Source organism: Herpailurus yagouaroundi, unplaced genomic scaffold, assembly GCF_014898765.1.
Source record: "Herpailurus yagouaroundi ecotype Mexico unplaced genomic scaffold, PumYag 159, whole genome shotgun sequence".
NCBI classification, from domain to species: domain Eukaryota; kingdom Metazoa; phylum Chordata; class Mammalia; order Carnivora; family Felidae; genus Herpailurus; species Herpailurus yagouaroundi.
The window spans coordinates 44,053,718-44,079,490 of record NW_024412400.1 but is presented as its reverse complement, the minus strand read 5'-3'; the positions used below and the strand labels follow the sequence as shown (position 1 = coordinate 44,079,490).

The 25,773-nt window shown below is 37.6% G+C and overlaps 2 protein-coding genes across 10 annotated transcripts in view; one reads left to right on the top strand and one right to left on the bottom strand.

The window, feature by feature from the left end:
* The window catches only part of CP (ceruloplasmin), a 72,358-nt gene extending 59,008 nt beyond the window's left edge, over nucleotides 1-13,350 (top strand). The window contains exons 19-20 of one of the 2 annotated variants that reach the window (XM_040480446.1): nucleotides 9,013-9,117; nucleotides 12,883-13,350. In XM_040480446.1, the coding sequence (XP_040336380.1) occupies nucleotides 9,013-9,116 (104 nt within the window). In that variant the 3' untranslated portion in view covers nucleotide 9,117; nucleotides 12,883-13,350. Of the gene's footprint in view, nucleotides 1-1,626; nucleotides 2,096-9,012; nucleotides 9,118-12,882 lie in introns of those variants that run through there. The other variant, XM_040480448.1, reaches the window with a different exon arrangement.
* HPS3 (HPS3 biogenesis of lysosomal organelles complex 2 subunit 1) overlaps nucleotides 2,570-25,773 on the bottom strand; it is a 37,798-nt gene continuing 14,594 nt past the window's right edge. Inside the window, exons 6-17 of one of the 8 annotated variants that reach the window (XM_040480449.1) lie at nucleotides 24,783-24,864; nucleotides 21,949-22,103; nucleotides 19,520-19,628; nucleotides 17,552-17,733; nucleotides 16,268-16,448; nucleotides 14,648-14,881; nucleotides 13,417-13,602; nucleotides 12,880-13,068; nucleotides 11,568-11,675; nucleotides 7,807-8,013; nucleotides 6,839-6,929; nucleotides 2,570-3,415 (exon numbers count right to left, since the gene is read on the bottom strand). In XM_040480449.1, coding sequence (XP_040336383.1) covers nucleotides 3,288-3,415; nucleotides 6,839-6,929; nucleotides 7,807-8,013; nucleotides 11,568-11,675; nucleotides 12,880-13,068; nucleotides 13,417-13,602; nucleotides 14,648-14,881; nucleotides 16,268-16,448; nucleotides 17,552-17,733; nucleotides 19,520-19,628; nucleotides 21,949-22,103; nucleotides 24,783-24,864 — 1,852 coding nt within the window. In that variant the 3' untranslated portion in view covers nucleotides 2,570-3,287. Of the gene's footprint in view, nucleotides 3,416-6,838; nucleotides 6,934-7,806; nucleotides 8,014-11,567; nucleotides 11,676-12,879; nucleotides 13,069-13,416; nucleotides 13,603-14,647; nucleotides 14,882-16,267; nucleotides 16,449-17,551; nucleotides 17,734-19,519; nucleotides 19,629-21,948; nucleotides 22,104-24,782; nucleotides 24,865-25,773 lie in introns of those variants that run through there. The other 7 variants (XR_005792130.1, XM_040480450.1, XM_040480451.1 and 4 more) reach the window with 7 other exon arrangements.

Genomic DNA, 25,773 nt, shown 5'->3' with positions numbered 1-25,773 from the left:
GCAATTTCCTCCACAAGGAAAAAAAAAAAAAAAAAACCACTAGAAAAGAATTGTGGCTATCCCATTACACTTAATATAGTGCTTCATTTCCCCTACCACAAGAAGCATAACCAAGATCCCCTGTGACAAATATAAAAGGTACTTTTTTTTTTAGACTGTGACATTTCTATGACACTAAGATAACCTTCTGGAGGAGTCTGTGGGGAAAAAAAAGCTTGCTTAGCTTTTAGTTACTTACAGGCAGGGATTATATATTCTGTATTTCTATTAAGTACCCAAATCCAATATTCTGCTTGGTAAAAATATCTGAATCTGTTCAATGAAAAGGAACTTTTTAAAACTTTTTTTGGCCATAATGTCAGATTTAGAGAAACGCTGCAAGAGCAATACAAAAAATTCCCATGTACCCTTCACTGAAATTCCCCAATTGTTAACATTTTACATAGACACCTGTGCTTTTGCTTCCCCATTCTACCTGCCCCCCCACCCTAACACACACACAATAGTAAACATACATACATCTAGTTCCTTAAAAACAAGGTTATTATATATAAACACAATACACTTCTCAAAATGAGGAAGTTAAAAATGATTCAATGCTACAGACCCTTTTCAAATTTCACAAATTTTTCTCCTCACGTTCTTCACAGAAAAAGAAACTCCCAGTCATACGTTGTGTTCAGCTGGCATGTCTTCTTAGTCTGAAGCAGTTTGTCTTTTACAACTTTGACATTTTTAAAGGATACAGGGCAGTGACTTTGCAGAACATCCTTCAATTTGGGTTTGTCTAATGTTTCCTCATGATTAGATTCAGGTTATGCATTTTTGGGGGGCAGGATTCTCACAGAAGTGATACTGTTTTTCTCAGTATACGTGTCAAGACGCACCTGATGTTGATGTTTTTTCTCTTAGTGATTATGTTAACGTTGAGCATTTGATTAAGGAGATGTCTGCCAGGTTTCATTATTGTAAAGTTATTATTTTTCCCTTTATAATTAATGAAGATCTTGCAGGGAGGAGACATTTTTCTTTAAATAAAGCAGTACTAAAATGAGACATGTGTTTTTAAACATATAAAAAAATGGAAAAATAGAAGTGAATCAAGAATTAAACAAAATAACTAACATCAAAAAATTAGAATACATTTAAACCATATGATAAATACAATAGTTCCCCGACCCTTATCCATCCTCCCAGGGGACACCTGAAATGACAGATAGTACTATACTCTGTATATATTATTTTTTTTCTATACATACATACCTATGATAAAGTCTAATTCATAAATTAGGCAGAGTAAGAGATTAACAACAACAATAATAAAATAGAACGGTTATAATATACTGTAATGTTATGTGAATGTGGTCTCTGTCTCTCTCTCTCTCTCTCACACACACACACACACACACACACACACACACAAAACATATTTTACTGATCCCTCTTGTTCTTGTGATGAGGTGAAGTGACGTGAATGACGTAGGCATTGTGACATAGTGTTAAGCTATTACCTTCTGAGGAACATCTGCTTCTGGACTGCAGCTGACCATGGATCACTGGAGCCATGGATAAGGGAGGACTACTGTACTGTTTTTAATAATGGTCTTAAAATTTCTCTTCCTATAGAGACCAAGTCTGGCTGAAAGAAATAAATTGGTGATAAGTGAAAAAAAAAAGAAAAGAAAAAAAAACAATGATTCGTAACTATGTGCGTGAAAGTGCTGAAGAAAAAGTTTACTTTGGAATGGCTATGAGCATTAAAAAAAAGACTGAAAACACACTTTCCTGCATTTCATATGAAAAGATCAACAGACATCCGACTAGCTCTAATACACTTATAACTGATTTACATAGGCCCTTCATACAGCCATCAGAAGGACTTTACAAAACTGTTTTCCTCACCCCCACTCCCCAAAATCTATGTCCAAATGTTATCCTTGATGGTTCTCAAAGGATCACTGTTAAGATTCATTGAAATGTTTCCAACCATTGGCTTTCCATCAATCCCTCTAATATGATGCTGACATCATTCCTAATGAATCAGTGGACATGAGGGCATAGGTGTAGAGAAAGTAAAATAAAAAATTAAATTTTAGGGGTGCCTGGGTGGTTCAGTCGGTTAAGTGCTTTATCCTGCTTTGGATTTTGTGTCTTCCTCTCTCTCTCCCCCCATCCCTGCTTGTGCTCTCTCTCTCTCTCTCAAAATTAAATATTTTAAAAAGTATATTTTAAAATAAAAATAAACAGTTCAATTAACATTTTTAAAATTTAAAAATGAAACAAGACAAAAAATAAAAATGCCAATCTATTTGGATTTTGTGAACCCTTGAAGAGATGGTCAAAAGGATAGTAATCTGGAACAGGAGAAAGGCAGAACTGAGAAACAATTCTATAAACTAAATCCTGGTAAAGATGAACACTGACATCAGGAGAAAAGTTTCAATACAGAGTTGTGGCAGATGCTGGGTGAGTAGCATTTTTCTAGCCTTAACTAAAGTCAAAGCACACTATCAATAAGCTGAACTTGGACTCTAAATTGTTTAATAAGAGATTTAAAAAGTAGACACAGTTGTGAATACAATGATATATTTCTTTATTTTCACATACACTTTAGCTAAAAGAGCAAAAGTACACATCAACAAAAAATAGAAACAAGGCTTTGGCTGAAAAACATGCATTCAACAAAATATGTTAATGCCCAGACAACAAGAAAGTTAGCTTTGTAAATTTCGACTTCATTTGATTCAAAGAGAAACCACAGCATGAGTTTTAAAAAGTAACAAAAAAGTAAAGTTTGAAATCTTTTACTGTGGGAAAATATTAACATCTTTCTCAACAAAAATTATTCAAAACAAAACAAAACAAAAAAACGAAGTGACCTAATAAATCTGGAAAAATCAAGATTAAATTCTGGACCACCTGGGAGTGACATGCTTTCAAACGTACCTACAAAATGTTTCTTTGTGTTTCTGGGACGAAAAAGATTGTCATGTCTCCAACAACACTGATTTGCTGTTCCTTGTAATAAAAGTCTCCAGCTTTAAAAACATATGCCTTCTTCGAGGAAATTCTGAAGTCTTGTAGCTTTTATATTCTGGACAATTAAATGGATTCAGGTCATAAATTAAAGAAATAATACTACTACCTGGTAAGGTAAGCAGCCTGAAAGCATCTGCAATAAATGTCCATGTTCAATATGAAAATCCTTTATTTACATTTTTACCTGACATTCAATTTTTCAAAAAGTCAGTCTCCTATGGCATTATGGTACTTGTTCAATGATACCTTCAAGTCAATGATTTCTTTCGACTGCAATAAAGAAGATATGGCAAGAAAAATGCTGCAGTGCCATCTTCTGGGAGGACATTCAAGAAATCCCTTAGTTCTAGTTCCACAGCAACAACTGACAACGTTTCTGTTGGTAGAGGACAGAATACCTGAGTTAGAACTGAAAGTCCATCTTTCATCCAATTTTCTTATCACTCAGCCAGTTAGAAGCTAGTTCAGGTAACAAAATGTTATAACTACAAAGGGAAAACAAAATCAGTTTTTTAAATCCACAGACTACTTATGGTTTTAACAACTTCTTCATTCTTTCTAGAATGCTCTCAAGTTTGTTATATTAGTTCCATGTTATTTTGATTTACTATTTCATTGCTGGATTATTACATTATTTTTCAGTATACTTGTATTAGCCTCTAAAGAAAATACACTCATTTGAATACTGTCTTTAATGTTAGGGCTATATTGCAGCTAACTTACAAAGAGTGCTAGGACAGGAAATACTATTAATTGTTGGATGTCATATTCCTAAATCAGTTGCTCTCTATTATGAGATTTTCATGTTTTAATAAGCACAAATCTGTCTTTATGACTATTTTTTTCCAAACTGTAAAATAATTTGCTCTAGAATACATCTTTAATTATGAAGGGATTTACTAAACATTTTTGTAAATAGAACTATGCAAGTTTATAATTCTACTTCTTGATACATGCTGCCCTCTGCTGGGAAGAGAAGGGGGTAACACTTAAGAACAGTGTTAGCAATAAACACCAGTGCCATTCCCTGTCATCCTCACCTGCCCTCCAATGACACTATTTGCAGAGTGACTGAAATATAAAATCTCCTGCTCAGATGTATGTGCATCCATCTAAAGTCATCTCTCTAATATTCAGCAACTTAAATCATCCCTTACACAAAATCCCTTACCTAAACCATTCCCTTACACGTGCCAATGTTGCTAAAAAGTTAATGAATGGATCAGCAGTGATGGATGGGAAAGATCACAAGCTCTGGAATCAGAAGACCTTTGGAAGGGATCAGACTCTTCCACCTACTGTCTGTGACTTTAGGAAAGTCCCTTAATTAACTTACTGAGTGGTATCATCTGCTAGCTTCTAGAGTCCTTTGAGTATTAAAGTACAATGATGTGTATCTAAGATGTTAGTAGAAACTTTATAAACAATGACTACTAGTTTGCAAAATGCATATGAAAAACATGACTTATCAACACCTTCCTATCAAACTGGTTTATTTAGCTTAAATGTGGAGCCAGTAAGTAGTATCCTAGGTTTAAAAAACTGAGTTGGGGGCGAGTCTAGATGTTATAAAGCCAATAAAAATTGCCACTGCCCAATTCTCCACTTCTGCCAACCAATGAGGGGCTGATACGGGTTATAATTCCAAGAATAAGGTCAATATCTTAAATCTGTAGAGTACTTTAAGTCCTCCGGTGTGTCTAGAAAATATTCATCAGATGCAGAAGATAGTTACTTCTGGCTGATGAGACTTTAAATAACTTTTTCAACTTCAATTTTATAATTTAAACAGTAGTAAAATTTTTAATAAGCACAGTTCATTACCAAAAAAACAGTAACAAACATTTCCTGAAAACAAGCCAATCAATCACTAATCCCGGTTTCAACGGCTCTGCATTAGTGCAATGGTTCTCACCCAGTATGATTTTTGCGCCCCCGCCCTCAGACATTTGGAAATGTCTGGAGACATTTTTGTTTACCATAACTGGGGCAGAGCTACTGGTATTTAGTTCCACGGATGTTGCCAAACATCCTAAAATGCATAGGGGACACCTACACATACACCAGAGAATTATCGGTCCAAATGTAAATAGTGCCAAGGTAGAGAAATGCTGAATCTTAAACAAATTGTATAGATTCCTGACCTCCATCTCCAAAGTTAACATCTTACGGTTTTGCCTAACACTTATTCTAGAGTCAGTCCTGAGCTGCTCACTAGTCTCGAGATACTAGACAATTGGCTTGCTTCAGGTCACTCAGTAAGTAGCAGATCTGGAACTCTGTTCCAGTCTCCAGACTCCAGTCCTGGTCTCTTCTAGCGTACTGCAGCTGCTGACAAAAAGACCTCCTTTGGCAATGGACCTGAAGTTATTCAGGTGTCTCCCTTCGAATAAGTATAGAATGTTTCCTACGGAGAGGCATAGTGCTGGTGAGGAGGGTGCAACACGAAAAATGAATAAAATGCTACACCAGCTCTTGAGTTATTAGAGTCTACTAAAGGTAAATCACACACAGCGCTTAGTCCCATGAGCCACACACGTACATGCATACACACACACTAACATATTTTATAGAAATATGCATTATATAGAAAAATGGAACATTTGGAGGAATGATTATGGGTAAGTCAGGGGTAGAGAGTATGTAATGCGAATCAAGAAAGGATGAAGTCTTTTGACTAAGATAATGATGCTGCTGACGTATGAAGATGTGGGATAGCTTGCACTGAAAAGTGATCCATAAACACAAATCATTACTCAAAGTTATGTGATAAATGTTACCCAAGTGGGACAAGGGAATCATATATCTGACATTTCCACCTTCTAAAAACCAACAATCACTCAGGAAGATAGGTGGGATGAAAGTCACCACATCTTCCCGGTCATAAACATACAACTTTACTTAAATGGGCCTCTTCAGAAAAACCCCCTCCAATGGCCACGGGCTCTGCCTAACACTTAAAAATCATAACTGATTTTTAAAAATCACTTTTAAAAATCAATGATGTCAGCTGGAAAACTACAGTTCCCACACTGTCAATTTCTTCTTTCTTTCTTGATTTATTATTTACACACACACACACATATATATATATTTTTTTTTTTTTAACTTTTTTATTCTCAAGTTAGTTAACATACAGTGTAGTCTTGGTTTTAGGAGTAGAACCCAGTGTCAGTTTCTAATCTTTTATGCACACTGAAATCAATATAACCATACCCTTTGTCATCAGGCCAACAATTATCTAGTGTAATACATAAGACTAGAAAAACTGATAACCATATATCTATCAAGATTTATAAGTGACTATGAACTATGAAAATTCAAACAATAACTACCTATTCTGTAAAACACTGCATGATTTATAGATATTCAATTTTTAAATCCTTGAGAACCTTGTTATTCCTCAATACTTGCTTACAATTATAATTAATTATAATAATCTTAATTTCCTACAAGAAGTAAATTAAGTACTCAGATCATTAATAAAAAATGTAATTGTCTTAATGGATATTCAAATTTTTAAAATACTGAGATTGTGAGTTTCTGTGACTATCACAATGTTAAGTGTTTGAAAAGATTAACTTAAAAGCATCAGCTCCATAGCTGTAAGTAAATATCAAATGTGATGGGGAGCATATACATGCTGATATAAGCTCTTAAGATGATTCTGCTAAGATACTCTTCACCTCATTTGAGAATCACATGAAAAAAAAAGAACAGAGAAAGCAAGGCTTCAAGTTATAGAAATTAAAATTAAGATTCAATTAAATTTATAATTAAGCATAAAAGATCATTTTACCTTTTAATGATGACAGGTAAAGTTGACCTTTCTCTCCCCCACATTTTACTCTGTGACAAAGTTCAGGCAGCAGTTTTTTCCACCACAAAGTCTATCTTAGAAAAAAATGAATAAATTTTAAGTTTGATGCATTTTACATTCAGATGTCCAACAAAAATAAGATGGTGCAAGAAAGCACAGGGCAAAAATACATAATTTTGGTTAAGGTGACAAACTTTGTTACAACAGAAGTTATATGAGCAGCCAGTCTTCTCTTTAAACTATAACATGGGCACCTGGGTGGCTTAGTGAGTTGAGTGTCCAACTCTTGATTTCTGCTCAGGTCATGATCTCATGGTTTGGGGGTTTGAGCCCCACATCAGACAGGGTTGACAGTGTGGCACTTGCTTGGGATCCTGTCTCCCTCTCTCTCTTCCCCTCCCCTGTTCTTTCTCTATCTGTGTCTCTCAAAATAAACATTAAAAATTTTTTTAAATAAACTATAACATAAATCAGGTTCGTAACTTGAAAATCTAATGATATGTATGTTGTACACATGTTAGCTATTCTCAAGAAGAAACACAGACGTGTCCTGTTATCATCTCTTAGGTAATAAGAGGAAAAAAAGGGAGGGGTGGGGAAGGAGGAAGGAAGGCAGGAGTACTAAAGTTTAAAACTCTTCTAATTTTGAAGGTAAAGACCATATATAGCCCAGAAAATATTTTCTGTCTTCCAAATCTTCAGGTAATAGCCTACTTCATTTCCAAACAAGAGATTTTTACTGTGATCACATACAATCACCATACAGTTTAATAGCCTCTAACAGTACTCAAAACATATAACATATTAAACATATATGCTCCTCCGACCCACATAGACTTGTGAGGTTGGACTCACATAATTTGTCCCCATTTTGCAGATAAGGCAACGAGATTATCAAATCTGATTATCACTAATCAAGCCTCAAAGACATAAGCTGAAAAGCATACCCGATTCTCTTCTTTCAGTTCGTGATTAGCATATGGAATGATCGCCTCTGGGCATCTTTCTAACAGTGTGTCTATACACTGTTCATACTCTTTCAAACGTGTACGACACAGAATATGGACACTGAGGCCAGCAATAGTGTCTTCTGAGAGTGGCTCCAGGAATGGGATAATGGAAGCTATGTCAAATGAAGGACCACATATAAGAGACTATGAACAGAAAAATGAAATGTTATGGAATGAGGCACCCAAAAGATAAAGTACAACATACAGAATACAATTCTTTTTTAAAGAAGACCAAGCCTTATTGCCAAAAAAAAAGGAAACATAAAGAATGCAGTTTTGGAGTTCATGCATACAATATTTATAAGTCTAAATGTCCTGAAGTATTAAATAATCATGAAACCACCTCTAGTTTAAATAGAAAATCTGTTTAATAGTAATCATATCTAAACTAACATGAAATTAGCTCCTTTGGATATACTGCAAATTAAAACTAATGGGAATGTTTGAGGAGCCTATCCTAAGGAAATAATCAACACTGTGATCAAAGATTTATGTCCAACGATGTTCATTTCAAGAATTATTATAATATTGAACAGCTAGAATCTAGGTTAAATAAGGAAAAGGAAAATTATGGTACAACCATATGACGGAATATTATATAGCCATCAAAGTTATTTCCAAAGGCTAATTGATGAGAAAATGCTCGTAACAGAATGATGAGTAAAAAATGTCAATACAAAATTATATTCAGAGCATGATCAGTTTTGTAAAATCTACACAGGTACATGCACATACAGAAATGCCTTTGGAAGAGCATTGAAATTTGAAACAGAGATCAGCTTACTGGATGGAATGACAAAGCCCACTTTTTATTTTTTCACATTTTCCTCTATCTTCCAAATTTTCCAGAATACACATGCACTACGTAATAGCCAAAAATAAAATTTAACATTTAAGATAACTGAAGAAATTGTTAATAACCTAACAATTTGTGTCTATACTATTTGTCACAAGTTCATAGACATAGAGTAGGTACTATTTGAGTATTCAGAACTTTGCCAGTATTTTACTTTTTAAGCATTTAAACTATAAATACTATTTTTGATGCTACCACCAAAATAATCTCCTCTTTGCCTTTCTTCTGGATAAAGATGAGATGGTAATATCTTGATTTTCTTCTTTCTGTATCCTTTTTTACTACAGCGTCTTCTCTGACATACAAGATGATATGGAATGTGAACTATTCGTTTATAGTCATCGTGATTATGTTATTCCAAATATCTACCAAGGAATGGCTAGGCGTATAAGGTTGGTCTCTTTCCTTCCTGCAAGTTTAATAATCACCTTCCTCTGAATAATTTCCAGACAAAAGGATAGCAAACATGATAATTTGCCACTTGTAGGATCTCCCAACATGAAAGAAAACACAGATTATTTCTACATTCAACTTTTGATTCATTGGGATAATGGGCAGGGTAAGAAGGAGAGAGGCAGAGGTAACCCAAACCATGGTTAAAATGAAACTAGTCAAAGCTTGATACAAAATTAATTACCCATGAACTTTTACTTAGTTTTATCAAGAAGTTTAAAAATAAGAAACACCAGACAACACATATATTACTGAATCAAAAATGCTCCAAAGGTTACTACTACTTTTTAAAATACTCTTAATGTTGTCTGCTCCTTAGCAGAATGCTCCTTGTTTTATGTACTGGGAATGGATTCCTTTCCATACCCGACACATGTACCATTTATTGCCTTCTCTGATCTAGATCCTTCACCTGCAGCCAACTCTGCAGGGCTGGAACCCACAGACTCTGTCTTCTCTCCCTACACAATCTAAGGAGTGGTGGTTGGCAAGGAAGTGGGGGAGTGGGGAGGGGACCGTGACAATTATGGCAAAAGGTAGGGCATTTACTAGTTACTGTGTGATTCCAAACAGTGGCTTTTTGACATGTAGATGATTTGTAGAGTATTTTTATTTTAGGTTTTCCACAAATATACTATTACAGTGATTGAGGACAAGAGACAGAAACTCCTATCAAATCTGTGTGTGAGGGTGGGGACGTGGGGAAGAGAGAAATCATGCAATTCTGAAAATGCTTTCCAGGTGATTCCGAACCTCCTATTCTTCTAGGTGAAAACAAATGACATCATTTTGTTTCTGGATGGTTATTTTTTTCTTAATGACTAAGAATAACCAAGATAATCTAGAAGGAGATATAATTAGGAAAAGGATTTTTAAGAGTATAGGCTTACTACATTTCTATGCTTTAACAGCAAAGATTCCCAGAAAGAATGTATTCTTTTTAAATACTTTAAAATAAATGTTAAAAGATCACTCAATTACACTTTTTCAAGCAGTGATTATAAATATGCCTTGAAGCTTTATCAGGTGAGATTTAATAGCACTTGTTACAATTGTGATTTTAAATATGCAATTAATACATATATTCTGGGAGGGCAAGGCCCTCCCTGCCTGGCTTATCTACTGCCACAGACCACATTTATGGTACCTGCTTGAGGAATATTTGTTCAAGGAGCATATCTGAGGCTAACACCTAAGGAGCCTCTGTAACATAAGGGTACTAGAGATAGGAACCAACAAGATTTCTCTCTGGCAATTTTTTATGAATGTAAGGAACTGCATCTCTGGAGATAACACAGGCCTGTCCAGAGGCTGAGTCTAAGCAATAATGGGCTCTTGTGTTTCCATCCCTGACCCAATCCCCAACTTGACATTTTGGTTTCTATAGACAGTAACCACACTTACGCCAGTTCCCAGTATAAATAAGGGGCTGTAAACTCAAAAGCTTAACGAGGCCAAAAGAGGTGAGGAAAATGCATGAAGTCAGCTGGGTATAAGGAAAATGGACACCAGACGCTGTATCTGGACCGGGAAGACATGGAGATGAGAATTGAGGCAGACAGGACAACACATTCACTGACCATGGAGGGGAGCCACTAGTTGGCTCCAACTCTCAGGTCTCAGAGGCAGTGAAGCCCAGGGTTACTGGCTCTGCTGAACTTTCCGAGAAGAGACTGAAACTCAGAACTCTTCATTTGAAATTTCAGTTTTTATATGTTGGCACTACATTGGGCAGACCAAACAAAGCAGACGTGGGGGTTATGTTCAGTCCTTGGGCCACTGAACTACATTAAATAAAATCACATCCACATCTAGCCCAGTTTGATCCACCAAGGCAAAGGTGGACTTTATTTCTCATTTGCAGTCAAAACACTGCCACAGTCAGAATTCCTGCAGGATGGTCTACATTTCCTGATCATACTTATCTTTTTAAAACTCCGTTTCAGCAGCCAAACTGGCCACTTTAACCTACTTTCTGTAAGACAGATAGTAGTGGGAGGCTTGGGCTAGAAGCAAACATATATGAATGAACGCTATACAAAAAAATGAATTCCGTCAATAAAAACACCGCTACACATTTGCCATGCTTTCCTTTCACAAAGTATTTCCAAGCACACCCTGAAAATGAGGCAAGACAGTCAGGTGACCTGGTGACCTCACTCTCATTCTTTACAGGCAACAAAACCAGCCTTCAGGAGCCCTCCTCTCAGCGGGTTCAGGCAGAGGCAGGAATGTCCTCCAACCCTCCCAAGCATACCTCAGGATGGATTTTTGTCCCCCAAAAAGTATATGTTCTAGATTAACAGGCCACACGAGGTCTCACCAAATTTAAATATGATACTATGTTGTAATCTGCATATTAATAAAAAAAAGAGGCATTTTTATTTACCTGTAATTTAGAAAGGTCTTCTGTGTAACTTTTATCCGCTAAGGAATCAGATGATATTAAGACATTAACCCATGGATAGATTAAGCCATAATGACTACAGGCATTTATCTAAAATGTAAAAGAAACCTCTCATAAACAAAATAGAACAAGATTCTCTTCATCCATTCCACAAAGAGCAAGCAGTTGCTAATCTTCTGTCATGTCACAGAATTAGGTGTACACTTGCCTGGGAATGGGAATGAAAGTCTCTTACTCTAAAAGATTTTATTCCCCTAGGAAAGCTTCAGCCTTGCTGCTTCTCACTGAATAAAACTGCACCAAAAATGAAAAAAAAAATGCACTAAATATTTCCTTATATCTTACATTTTAAAATATTCCTAAGAAACACTTTCTAGCAGAAAAAGCAATACTGCTTTTAAGCTAATTTTACTCAAAAAAAGTTAACAGTAATAGTGGAATTTTTATTTCTACTACTTTCCGTGGTAGGCAAAAGCTCTTCCATAAGTTCTCAAGACAATTCCCATAAAGCCCCCTTATTCAAGAAGTTGGTGACTTTTCCGGTGAACCCACATTAGCGATGGCATCCATGAGAGGCAAAAAGGACAAGAGGAGGGGAGGGGCAGGAAGTGGTAAAGCAGAGTAGTTAGGGCTCCTGCAAGGCCTACAGTATAGCTCTTGTGTGCACAGCTGACAGGAAATGACTCCAGTACAGGTCTCCCTCCCGCAAGCCTTCTGTAGTTCCTCTCCCGTCAGGGAGGTCTGCAGATGTGTCTTTTCTCAAGTTCTGCTCTGTAACTATCCCCCCAGGGAGTATAGAAGTGTTTGGGGGGGAAGCCCTCCCCTCTGCTTCATCTACTGAGGCACCACTGCAAGTGAGTAATATTGGAGCAGTAGGGGGCATTCTTTATAATATAAAATTATTTAAAATGTAAGCAATGTTAGGGGCACCTGGGTAGCTCCGTTGGTTGAGCTACTTTTGCTCAGGTCATGATCTCATGGTTTGTGAGTTCAATCCCTGAATTAGGCTCTGTGCTGACAGCTCAGACCCTGGAGCTTGCTTCGGTTTCTGTGTCTCCTTCTCTCTCTGCCCCTGCACCCCGCTCTCAAAAATAAAAATTAAAACAAAAAACATTAAAAAAAAACCCTGCAAGCAATGTTACTCATGGACAAGTTTTAAGGGTAATTTTAATGCCTGCTTAAAAAAAGATATCTGGTACTATAAATTAGGTTTGATTCTAAGCCATTAAAAATAACAAGGTATACTACTATAATGTGTAATGTACAAATTTAATTTAAGATATTATTCTCTCACCAGATCCTCTGATGTTCGCAATGGTATGGTGTCAGGGGGCTGCATCTTGGATAATCTCCAGATGTATTGTGATGTGAGCTTGAAAAAGAGTTCCTGGAGAACCACATCTGGGAGACCTGCCACAAGCTGAGCTTCCCAGAGGTCTACCAAGAGCTGAGGAATCGTATCTTTATCCTTACCACAAAGCACCTTGAAAACAGTGAGAAAAGCCCCCACATCCCAGATCAATATAGTATTGATAAGTTACAGCTAGTCTGAATAACACTCTATCACGTGGGCCAGGCATTTAATAATTTACCATTAGCATTAGTGCGATGGCAGAGTAGATTGAGACATTTGAACAGAAAACCGATTCTAGGTTGCATGAATGGAATTTTTCTACATACGTTCTTTTAATCTGTACTTGTATAAATTTGTTATGTGTAAGTCTGTTTTTTTCAATAAACAAAGGGAACCCCAGTCTCTTATTCAGCTTCCCGTCTGCCACCAGTTTTATCAGGCTATATCCAGAGCCATTACATTTTCAGAGCGACAAACCTTAAAGAAGGAATCTGCTTCTTCAATTCCAATTTTGTTGTTCTTCTGTAAGCCCAGAACTGAAGCCACAAGCAGTCCGGGCTGAGTGTCCTTCAACTGTACTGCAAGTTCAGTGGGAATGATCTGTCCCCTTCTCTGTTGAATCAATAGCCGAGGTTCCAGGATGAAGCCACATACCAACTTCATCTTGAGATAAGCAAGAGATTTGGGATCAAAATGTACACTGCATTCATCTTGAAAATATTTGCCAGTACATTCAAGGTTCATGGTTAAGCTATTAATACTTCAGTCTCAATTTTTTCTTTAACTACAAAGTTCTCACTCTAAGAAGAGCATCATTGTTAAGTACCTTTAAAGAAGTTATTAATATTTAATTCACCATCAGGATATCATATTTTTGTAGAGAGCTGTATATTTATCTACCTAATTTAAAAATAACATACCTTAAGTTTTTTCAAAATTATGGAAAGAAGATTCATCTTTCTAAAACTCTACTCTTCAAAGCAGAGAGGTTACCTCAACGTTGACTCACTCTCTTCATCATCACAAACAACATGTCATTTGTGCAGTGAAAAAGCACTTCTGCTCTCTTGTTTTAGAAATGAAGTCATACTGTGTGCGTCTGACCACAGGCAACGCAACAACAGGACAGGAGCACAGGATCGGAAGCCATATTGCCTGCTTCAAATCCTGGCTCAAGCACTCACCAGCTACGTGATCTTGGACAATTTACTCAACCTCTCTTTGTCTTAGTTCCCTCATCTGTATAGTAGGTGTAATAATAACATCTAACTTAGGGCATTGTTGCAAGAATTAAATAAGATAACATATGCAATGGGCTACTACTAGACTCCCAAGGCTTATGGATAACATCCCACTTGCTGTACTAGAATACACATCACTCTGTTCGTCACTGGACATACCGTATCCCTCACACTAGATCGGACTGTTAGCTCGGGGCAGAGTTTGTATATTCTTTAGTACCAAGTACTGTGCTTTGAGCATAGCTGACACAAAGTTGAAAGATCTTTGGGTACCCATTGCTACCATTTACTATTCTTATTTCTTTTTTATTTGCCAGGTCCAAAGCCCAAGCATTCCCACTTTGGGTCACTTCTTTTCTAACATTAAGTCTATTTTCCTTTATGAGTGAGAAAAAAATGAACTAGACAGAAGCCAGAAGAAAGTTAAACACCTCAGGACTACCAGGTCCTGTATCAGGGAACCATACCTCTGGATGGCTTTTCATTTCATTTCTGTGCCTGTCAAGATCTCCCATTTTCAGAGCCATTGCTGCTTTAGTCAATGTCACTAAGATCGACGAGAACCCAGAAGTATCCAGCTTGCTTAGATAGTTCATGGCAGTTACCGGATTAATATTCTTCATAGAAGGACTACAGAGAATATGGGGCAGTTGTTTTGGCTCAGCCATATGGAACATCTGAACCACTTTTGCTGCTAACTCCTTTGGTGAGCATGAATAAGAAATAAAAGGTCAGTTAGCCAATAGAGAACAAAAAATTCAGCAAAAAAACCCAAAACAAAACAGAGATAAAAAGCCAAGATAGAAACATTCCAAATAAGATAAAATTATAAGTATTACGTTTGGATTAAAAAAAAGACAAGGTGCATGGTGATAACGTGGGAGACTTGAAATGACCTGAAGTGATCTCTTTGCTGAGTTATAATGAAGAAAAAGCAACAAAAATATGTACCAAGATGGGGCGCCTGGGTGGCTCAGTTGGTTAAGCATCCGGCTTCGGCTCAGGCCATGATCTCACAGTTTGTGTGTTCGAGCCCCGCGTCGGGCTCTGTGCTGACAGCTCAGAGCCTGGAGCCTGCTTCAGATTCTGTGTCTCCCTCTCTCTCTGCCCCACCCCTGCTCATGCTCTCTCTCTCTCAAAAATAAATAAACATTAAAAAAATTTTTTTAAAAAAGGAAATATGTACCAAGTTGTGGCTAGCATTTCAAATTTTAACAAGAGGTCAAAAGAAGAAAATAAATATTTGATTAAATTATGCTTAAAAGTCCATTATAAAAGATTGCAGCTAAGTACAAAATATACTTAATGAAGTAACTTATATGGTAAAATTTCATTTATCTCAAAACCTTAAAGCATTTAGTATCATTATACCCAGCTTTGCATATCTGTATTCAATTCTTTTTAAAAATTCATGAGGGGCTAAAAATAAGCCTTAATGGGGATTGCATGGGTGGCTCAGTCGGTTAAGTGTCCAACTTTGGCTCAGGTCATGATCTCATGGTTCGTGGGTTCGAGCCCTGTGTCGGGCTCTGTGCTGACAGCTCAGAGCTTGGAGCCTGCTTCAAATTCTGTGTCTCCCTCTCTCTCCGCCCCTCCCAACTCATGCTCTGTCTCCCTCTGACTCAATAATAACATTGAAAAAAAATTAAAAAATAATAATAAGCCTTAATAATGTCTTCAGGTTACTGGGCCAGGATTTCCTAAGTGAAGCTTCGGACATGTGGGAGTGTGGGAAAAGTAGGTTGTGCAAAGGGCTGCAGATGAGAAGGAGGGTGAGTCCCTGGGCCTGTGTCATTCTTCTAAAGACACGCCCCTGTCACACTGGGCAGGTCGCTTAACTACAATGCACCACATTCCCCCACCTATGTAATGAGAAAGTAGGGGAGGTGATTATAAGCTCTTTTCCAAGCTATAATTCTAGGATTATTAATGAAGACAAGGACACATTCGTTACCTTTTTAGGAAAAGAAGAATATAATACCAAAGAAAAATATTTGGAACTTGACTTCTGAACAGTATAACATAAAATAAATTGCTAAAATGAAAAGTTAGGAATGTTCGATATAACTAAGTAGAAAACTATTCACTTCACTTAATTCTTCATCCAGGTTTTCATCAAGTGAATGATTAATGTAAAAGATTAATCCCCTCTCATATTTCTGCGATCCATCCTCTAGTGGCCAGTCTGCTCGGGTTAAAACTTCAGCCATAGACAAACCAGACATCTTATAGTATGGCAAGGCAAGGTGGGAATACTGGGTGTCAAGCCTAAAGGGGAAGGAAGCAAAAAAACCCTCAAATCTGTCATTTTTAAGCCTGGACGTCTAACGTACTTGATAATAAAACAGATAATGCTTTCCAGATGACATAAATCTCAAAATACTCTTCTACTGCCATTAGTAGTTGGAAGAAGTTCCTAAGGTTTATTCCACAAAATCATTCTAATTAATATAGTTTCCTTTTGCATGCTCATAATAAAAATAGAAAAAGAATTCAGGAAGTGAATTTTAATATTTATAATGCGGCTCTAAAATAATGGTGTTGATAGACAGGAAACATCTATTTTGTTAATTTATACTCATTCTGTGCGTCAAGTAAGCCTTTGAAATGATCATATACAAAAAATCTATAAAGATCATTCTCAAAAATAAAAACCACTATTCATCCCAGTCCCTTCCTGAAATCATAAAAGCACTGACTACTAAGATTAAAGTCACAGACCAACCAGTATCTCTCTCTGAAGGCTAACAGGCAATAAAGTAGTAATAACAGCTGTCTGAGGGATTTTCATGGCCATGACTGTGCCCAGAAAGCCTGAAAGAAATTTAATTCCTAAATTAAGCAGAGGAAGACTCGTGAACTCAAGATTCACTGTTCGTCTAATAAACTGTAATTCCTAGGGGTGCCAGGTGGCTCAGTGGGTTGTGTCCAACTCTTGATTTTGGCTCAGGTCATGAACTCATGGTTCGTGAGTTTGAGCCCTGCATCGGGCTCTGTGCCTGCTTGGGATTATCTCTCTTCCTCTCTCTCTGCCTCTCCCCCACACACGCTGTTCTCTCTCTCTCTCTCTCTCTCTCTCTCTCTCAAAATAAACTTTATTTTCTTTATTATTTTTTTAAATAAATAAACTTAAAACAATTTGTAATTCCTTGAAGGCAGGAAAAGCGATGTTCATCTTGGAACCCTAAGCTTAGCACAGTATCTGGCACAGAATATGCTCAACAAATGCTTGTGAAATAAATGAATAAATGAATGACCTCTCTTCATGCCTTCTCCCATTCATCAGGTAAGTACCAGAGATGGAAAAACTAGTAAGTACACCCAAAGCTCAAGCTGGCTTCTTTAACAAGTTTCCAAGAGGCATCACGGACCTGCTATAGCAGTCTCCAAGGTGACCACAGCTTTCCTTAAATGCTTCCAAAAGCTCTGCTTTTTCTCCAGGTTCCAGCTGACTGGCATCCATCAGGGCGGCCCTCACTAACAGATGAGCCTCACTAAGAAGGTGGATGCAGCTCTGGGTCTTTGCAGTCTTGTAGGTATTACTGTAGTCTACCTGAAACAAAAAACAGCAACAGCTGATGTTACTGCAGAAAGACACCTAAAAGTTTCCTGGTTCTTAAGAATACCTATAGATTTTGTTAGTAAAGTTAATATTTGGACACATTAAATCCTAAAAGCTAAAGAATGGTTATTTACCATTCTGATAGGGCCTAGCTGAAGTGTACTTTTCCCTCACAATCCACGAGCCAGTTTAATACATACAGGACTGTAAATAATCCTCTGTTAAACAGTGCTAATCATTAGAGAAGGTACAAATAATATTGTAATACTAATAAAACTGTTAACTTGGCAGTGATTTGATCACAGTTTGATAAGGCCAACAAACATATGTGAAACAGTTAACTTTTTTTAAGTTCTGTGATTTAAATCTTTCTCCAGACTGAGTATCCTTCCTTTATTGTAATTTCAGTTGGTAAATCTAGGTTCTACATCTATTTCTATAGCTCACAGTGGGCTGATTAAAATTATTGCTAGCTGATCTGAATCAATCAGTATTTTCAGACTCCAGTAAGCAAATCACCTAAATGAGGTCTAAGACTTTCAGTTAAGCAAGACTAAAAGAACAGGGCAAAGCTGATATAATTATCAGCATTAAAATGTCAGGGATAAATCAGGCAAAATCAAAATTAACATCACCAGTGAAGGGCATGGATATCATGTGCCTCCTGATGTAACACCCTGAGACAGATACAACATTACCTGCCACTCATTCTGGATGTGAATGAGAATACATAGCCTGAATCTAATCAAGAAATAATAATAAAAAAACTTTAAAGGTAGAGGGGCAAAAATTTATTTTCAAAAATACCTATGCCATAAAAAAACAAAGACTATTAAATTATTCTGGCTTAAAGGAAGCTAAAGAGACATGACAACTAAACGTACTACCTGATAGACTGGACTCTGTACTGAGGAAGGGAAATGTTATGAGGTCATTACGGAGTCAAACTGACACAATTAGAATATGTGTCACGTTAAATTTAATAAAGCATATGACTGTACTGTGGTGGTACAAACAAATGTCCTGATTCTTAGGAAACATACCATGAAGTATTTAGGGGCATTAGGCTATGACGCATACACTCTACCTTCCAATGGATGGTGGGGGGTGGAGTGTGTGTGCGTGTGTGTGTTTAGAAAGTGCAAGAGTACAAAAAAAGAGAGAAGCAAAGGGGTAAAATGTTGACTATGGATGAATCCGTGTGGAGAATATACAGGGTTTTATTTCTGCTATTCTTATCCTTGCCACTTCTCTGTAAGTTTGAAATTGTTTCAAAATAAAGAGTTAAAAACATTGCCAGGGATGAGTAGGCAGCTGTCACTCTTAAAAAAAGGAATAAGATACTCTCTCTGGGCTCCTACCCACAGGACAATGCTGCAGATGCTGCAGGACCCCAGGACAATCTGCTAATATTTCAAAGAAGAGTGAGACAGGGATAAATGATCTAAGGTATCTTTCAGCTCCATTTCCTGGTCCTCTGCTAGGGTTCAAAGTAAAGGTCAAAGGCTATTTATGTTTATACTGGTTAATCGATCCTCTTAGGAGGGTGGGTATGCATAAGGAAGTCTTATTTTAGTAAAGGGAGTTTCTACTGCTCCTCAAATGTCAGGAGCCATGAAAGTGAGAAGGTGAAGAAAGATACACACTCTACTGTCAGACAGAACTTGAAAGCTGGGTGGCTGTGGCATGCTGAATGCGTGATAATTAGAATCTATATCTGGTCATGGATTCCACTCTAAATTTCTACAAGTAAGAATTGGAAGTCTGAAAGGAGTACCATTTCCTTGTACAGTTGTACTGGTGAGATCGTATCCACAATATACAAATTCCACCCAGCCTCAGCTACAGGAGGTGTTTTAAACTTAACATTGGTTCCTTTCCTAGAACTGAAAGCAAAACAAAGGACAAGAATTGAAAGATAAGACACAGTATTAATAAATGGCAATTTTAAATGGTAAATATGAGATACCTAAAATGAAATAACTATGAAACCATTTTCATTTACTATTTTTTTCAGTGATTATTTGTACAGTTGATTTTTACAGAACATTAGTTCTATATGTAGTTCACAATGCTACACAGGCCTACAGCATTTAATATTCTATAGCTCTCATGTATTGATAGGCCAATTGCTTCTAATTTACTCCACAAAAATTCTGAAATGGGCAATAAGGTTAAAGAATAGGCAAGACCCCTCAAGAGGAAGAGAGACTTGGCTATGAAAATCTATGCCCAGTACCTCTCCTGCATATGGCCTTCATGAGTCCAGCATGCCTTGTGCCACAAATCTAAGCAGAAGCTCCAACAGAACAATAGGCCAAATACTCAGGGCTGCTAGGAAAAGGCCGGAGATACATATAACCATGGGTCTGCTTCAAACACTATCTTATCTCTTGCTTTCACCATGTGATGCATTTTCTTTAGTATACAGTCTTTTTATTTTATTTTTTTTAATTTTTATTCTATAGTATACAGTCTTTTTAAAATGTAAACCTCTGACCTAATCAACTTCCAAATAAATCAGAATTTAAAAAATAATTTAAAGATGGAATATTGTAAAAATGTCAAATGTGCAAGACTACAAGTTGTTCTTCCTCTTGCCAGAAAGTTTTTAGAATCAGTCAGTCTCAGACCATTCTGTGTACAGTCTAAGTGACCCATTACCCAAATCAACCTCTGATTATTCCTGTTGGTGGGACAAAGCACATGTGAAAAAATTCGAAAAAGCAAAAACTTAGGTTAAAAACAAAAATTGGCATTTGGGTGGAAATACAGCTCTTCCTTGACTTACAATGAGGCTATATCTCAATAAACCCACATAACTTGAAAATATCGTAAGTCAAATACACTTAACCTCCTGAACATCATAGCTTAGCCTAGCCTATTTAAAAAATTTTTTTTCAACGTTTATTCATTTTTGGGACAGAGAGAGACAGAGCATGAACGGGGGAGGGGCAGAGAGAGAGGGAGACACAGAATCGGATACAGGCTCCAGGCTCTGAGCCATCAGCCCAGAGCCCGACGTGGGGCTCGAACTCACGGACCATGAGATCGTGACCTGGCTGAAGTCAGACGCTTAACCGACTGCGCCACCCAGGCGCCCCGCCTAGCCTATTTTAAACTTGCTTAGTACACTTATCTAACAGCAATCATCTAACACAAAGTCTATTTTATAATGAAGTGTTGAATATATCATGTAATTTATTGAATACTGTACTGAAAGTGAAAAACAGAATGGTCAAATGGGTAAGAATGGATATAAGCGTATCGGGTGTTCACCCTCATGATCACATGGCTGCCTGGGAGCTACTGCTGCCACTGCCCAGCATCATGAAAGAATATCACACCACATGTTGCTAGGCAGAAAAAATCCAAATCAAAAATCCAAAAAATCAAAATTTGAAGTACAGTTTCTACTGAATGGGTATTGCATGCAATACCATCACAAAGTCAGAAAAATTGTAAGTCAAACTATCATAAGTCTGGGACCATCTGTACACTATCTGCTTCTCTCCCTGCAGACAAATTTCTTTCCTGATTAAATTATGCATAGGGGAAGATGCAAAAAATAACAGTAATAATCTCATCCCTACTGCTAAGTTCACAGAATAGATAACGTTGAACAGAAACATAACTAGTCTGGAATTAAACATTCTATTCCAAAGAATGTAAAAACAGGAGACCCAAGAGTCAACCAGAGACTAGTGTTATCAAAATGTAATTTAATTTTAAGGTAGATCAGCACATACCTATACATCATGAATGAGTTTTAAGGTAAGAGATATGTTATTAATTTCTTTTGAATTTAAATACCAGAAAACAATATTTGGATAAAAATGTATACACCAAAAGGTCAAAGAAAAAAGTAATAAGAGCCTTGTAGCTTGGATTAGCATTCGAGACTCTGTCTTTTCTATTACTTACACCAGAAAGCATGTTCTTTAACTTATCTAAAATACCATAGATTTTTATTAAAACTATTTTATAATTCATTTTCTTCTAAAATTCCAAGGTCAATTATAAAGGATAGTATGGAAATCATTAGAACCTTCTTTCCTTTCTCTGGAAAAAAAAACACCATAGACAAACCATCTAATCATTCAAAGTTTTGATTTTAAAAAAAGATAAACTAGGACACAAAATATACCAGTAACAATTCACTCCAGAAACTTTGGCAGGAATGTATGGAAGTGAGGGGATGCTTACAGGAGCCTCTTGGGTGGTTCTCTTCTCTCTGGAATGGCTTCAGGGTCTGCCTTGGTCAAAAGTATGATATGGTTTTTAAAGTGGCAGATGGCTTTCAAGCCTATGAAAAGCTGTATTCTTAAAGCACAGACATCCATACTGACAGGTGGGCAAGCCTAGTAAAGAAAAAAAAAATCACAACTTTAACCAAGGAATAAAAGGTACATCAACTTTAATCTTCAAAAATCAGTCTGTTTATTTGATAAAATCCTGTTCCCCTCACCAACCCCTCAAAAAAAAAAAAAAAAAGAAAAATCCAAATTCCTACTCTTACCAGAGCAGGAGATTATCCTGTGTAAAGTTATGTAACCAACTACCTATTCCATATGTGCCTGTCAAAGAGCTACTCAGTATTTGCTGACTGAGTGAAGGCAGACAGTGGTGTACCTGAGCCCCTCATAGCTGTGAGAACTCCTGTGTGGCTTACCGTGTGGCTCCAGGAGTACAGCTGTGGGCTGGTAACCTGCCACCTGGAGAAATCCCCACTAACTGTGGGCTGATTTCGGGAAATGCCCAAAGGTGGCTTCTAGGAAAAATGAGACACTATAAAACGTCATTCTCCAGTACAGACAGAACATAAATGGTTTCTTAGTGGATGGGTGTGTACAAGAGAAATGCTTGCATGTTCAGATGGCCCCTGACTGTTAACTCCTTAGGTGTGAACATTGCCTGGAATGGATGACAGGCTGGTGTGTCAGGTAAACTGGAGGAAATCCTGGGCCAGGAGCCACAAGGCTCCTGTCACTGTAAGGGAACATTAGTTCAAGTAGAATGGATGAGATAATAAAATAGCTGCTTCTGTGAGCTCAGAAAATGATGCTGCCAGACCTGTGCTCTCTCTTGCACTAACACTGTTTTGATTCTGAGCCCATTTTCATTGTCCTTTTGTACAAAGTGATTCAGGAAACACCTCCATCTATTTTTTCATTCCTAAGAATAGATAAGATGGCCTTAGCTAGTGCTGAGGAGCAGGAATCTCAGAGGAAAGGGAGGTAAGATGTACACTTTGGACCAGATTCTGAGGTTGTGAAATTTTTCCCAGACACCAGAGACCCCTAAGTCTGAGTTAGCAAGAGTGTGTGCTCTTTCAGGTGGTATCTATGATCTCAGAATGGTAGTGTTGCAGGAAGTGGGGAGCCACGGGGTGCAATAATCACTGTCCTTCCCTCTGCCACCTTCAAGAGGCCTGGCCTCAAGGGCAACATCCGCAACCAGCTAGCTGCCTGTTTCTCTTCTTTTTTATTAAAATCACTTATTTATTTATTTTGAGAAAGAGAAAGAAAAAGCAAGTCGAGAGGGGTAGGGGCAGACAGAGAAGGAAAGAGAGAATCCCAAGCAGGTTCTGTGCTGTCAGCACAGGGTAGGGGCAGACAGAGAAGGAAAGAGAGAATCCCAAGCAGGTTCTGTGCTGTCAGCACAGAGCCAGATGCTGGGCTCAAACTCAGGAACTGTGACATCATGACCTGAGCCAAAATCAAGAGTCAGATGCTTAACCAACTGAGCCATCCAGGCGCCCCCGCCCATCCCTCTTCTTATCTCCCTCCTTCTCTTCCTTGTTCCTTCCCTATCGTTTTAGGAGACTCTGAGAAGACCTGGAACATGATTTAATTTCAAATGCAGATTGATCCTACCTCAATCTATTATGTACCCCACACTCCAGCATCACCACCTATGTAAGCCTATGTCTTTCTGAAGTTCGAAAAACAGAAAACAAAAAAGCAAAGCAAGGTGTGGGGAGAAGTAGAATGGGACAAAGAACCTGTTGGCTTTCCATTTTTACTAGGGAAATAAACTTTACTTCTAAAACACGCTCTTAAAAAGGCTATGTGTGGGGGCGCCTGGGTGGCGCAGTCAGTTAAGCGTCCGACTTCAGCCAGGTCACGATCTCGCAGTCCGTGAGTTCGAGCCCCGCGTCAGGCTCTGGGCTGATGGCTCAGAGCCTGGAGCCTGTTTCCGATTCTGTGTCTCCCTCTCTCTCTGCCCCTCCCCCGTTCATGCTCTGTCTCTCTCTGTCCCAAAAATAAATAAACGTTGAAAAAAAAAATTTAAAAAAATAAAAAAATAAAAAATTAAAAGTCTATTTTTTTATTTTTTTTTTTTTTAATTTTTTTTTTTCAACAGGAAACAGGCTCCAGGCTCTGAGCTTGAGATCCTCTCCCTCCCTCTCTCTCTCTGCTCCTCCCCCACTCCCTCTCTCTCAAAATAAATCAATAAACTTGGGGGGAAAAAAAGAAAATGTAGAATTTTATCATAAAACTCCCTACATTTATTTTGTAGTCAAGACCTTTTCAGAGACTAAGCATATTACTTCTCACTAAAAATGAGGTTAATGATCTAGCATATCTATTAACTCTTAGATTAAGACTACATAATTACATTATAGGCATATCTGATAACAGTGTAAGTAAGTCATTTTCATGCATTTGTGTTCTGAAACACACTGATTCCCGTACTGTTTTGTTAATAGCTATGTACGACTGCCACCAATATTTCCATTACAGAATAAAATTGTAGTATACCATAGTTGTGAAGTACTATCTCTGAAGTTACACGATACATGTTCTTTACCCAACTTTAAAAACTATGCGCTATACCTAAATTCCGAGGAAATGTTTTCAAAGCAATCTCAAAAACTGCCATTTAAACCATGAATCACAAAATGCTTATTATTTGACGTGCAAAAGTAGCTTAAGACCTCGAATGTTCACTGACTTTGACCCAAGAGCAAATCTGCAAAGATTTATATATTCCTTTTTGACCTTCAGGTTTTGCTGTGGTCATAAACCAATTCTAACCTTCAGGGTGGTATCCACGTATGGGTCTTCCTCACGAGCTGCCGCCGCGCTGCACCGCACTGTGAAACACTGCAAGTTGTTGCTAAGGAAGAGGAGAGACACCACTAAGCAAAGCAGAGGCCAATAACCAACATGCCCGTACTTTGGAAGATATCACAGAGGCAAACAGAGCAACAGTGAGGGTGAGGGAAGGCTCAAGTGTTCGGCAAACCTGATTATTAATCTACTTCTTAAGAACCTCAGAATACCGTTGAGTGCTTTTAAAAATATACAACTGGTTCCCACCTCTCATCTAGAAATCATAATCTCTAAGAGCTGAATCTAAACATGTACATATCTACAAAGCTCCATGTGTGGCTCTGCTGTGTGCTCCTAGTTAAGAACCATGGATCTGGCTCAATATCTCATTTTACAGAAAAAAATCATGCCCTCAGGATCTGCCCAAGGTACAAAGAGATGACTATCAAAGCCAAAATTAGAACTCCAGTTTCCTGACTACTACCTCTATCCTACTCATCTCAGGATGAAATTGAGCCTGGATTGGGCTATACAACACACTTAGATTATGCAAATACATATCCATTGGTAGAACTGAAAATCATAGACTCTCTGAGGGAATCTTTGGAATTAATCACTCCAGGAGTTTGTTTTAAAGATGAAGGCATGGAAGGTTCATGACTGGTCCAAGACATCTCTGAAGGACAGAGCCAAATTAGATCCCAGTTCTCCCTACTCCTTACACTCCTCTAGTTCTTTCCACAAGCCCAGGCTGCTTCTGCACAGTAAAACGACCCAGGGACCCCACAGTCAGCACATAATAGATGCCTGGTGACTGGTGAGTAAGTCAACCCTCCAATACTGACATTAAAAACCGTTAAGAGTTCACTTAGAAACTGCTACAAAACCCTATTTTATAGTCTCTTTAAAAAATTTATTTATTTTTGAGAGAGAGACAGACAGAGCATGAGTGGGGAAGGGGCAGAGAGAGAGG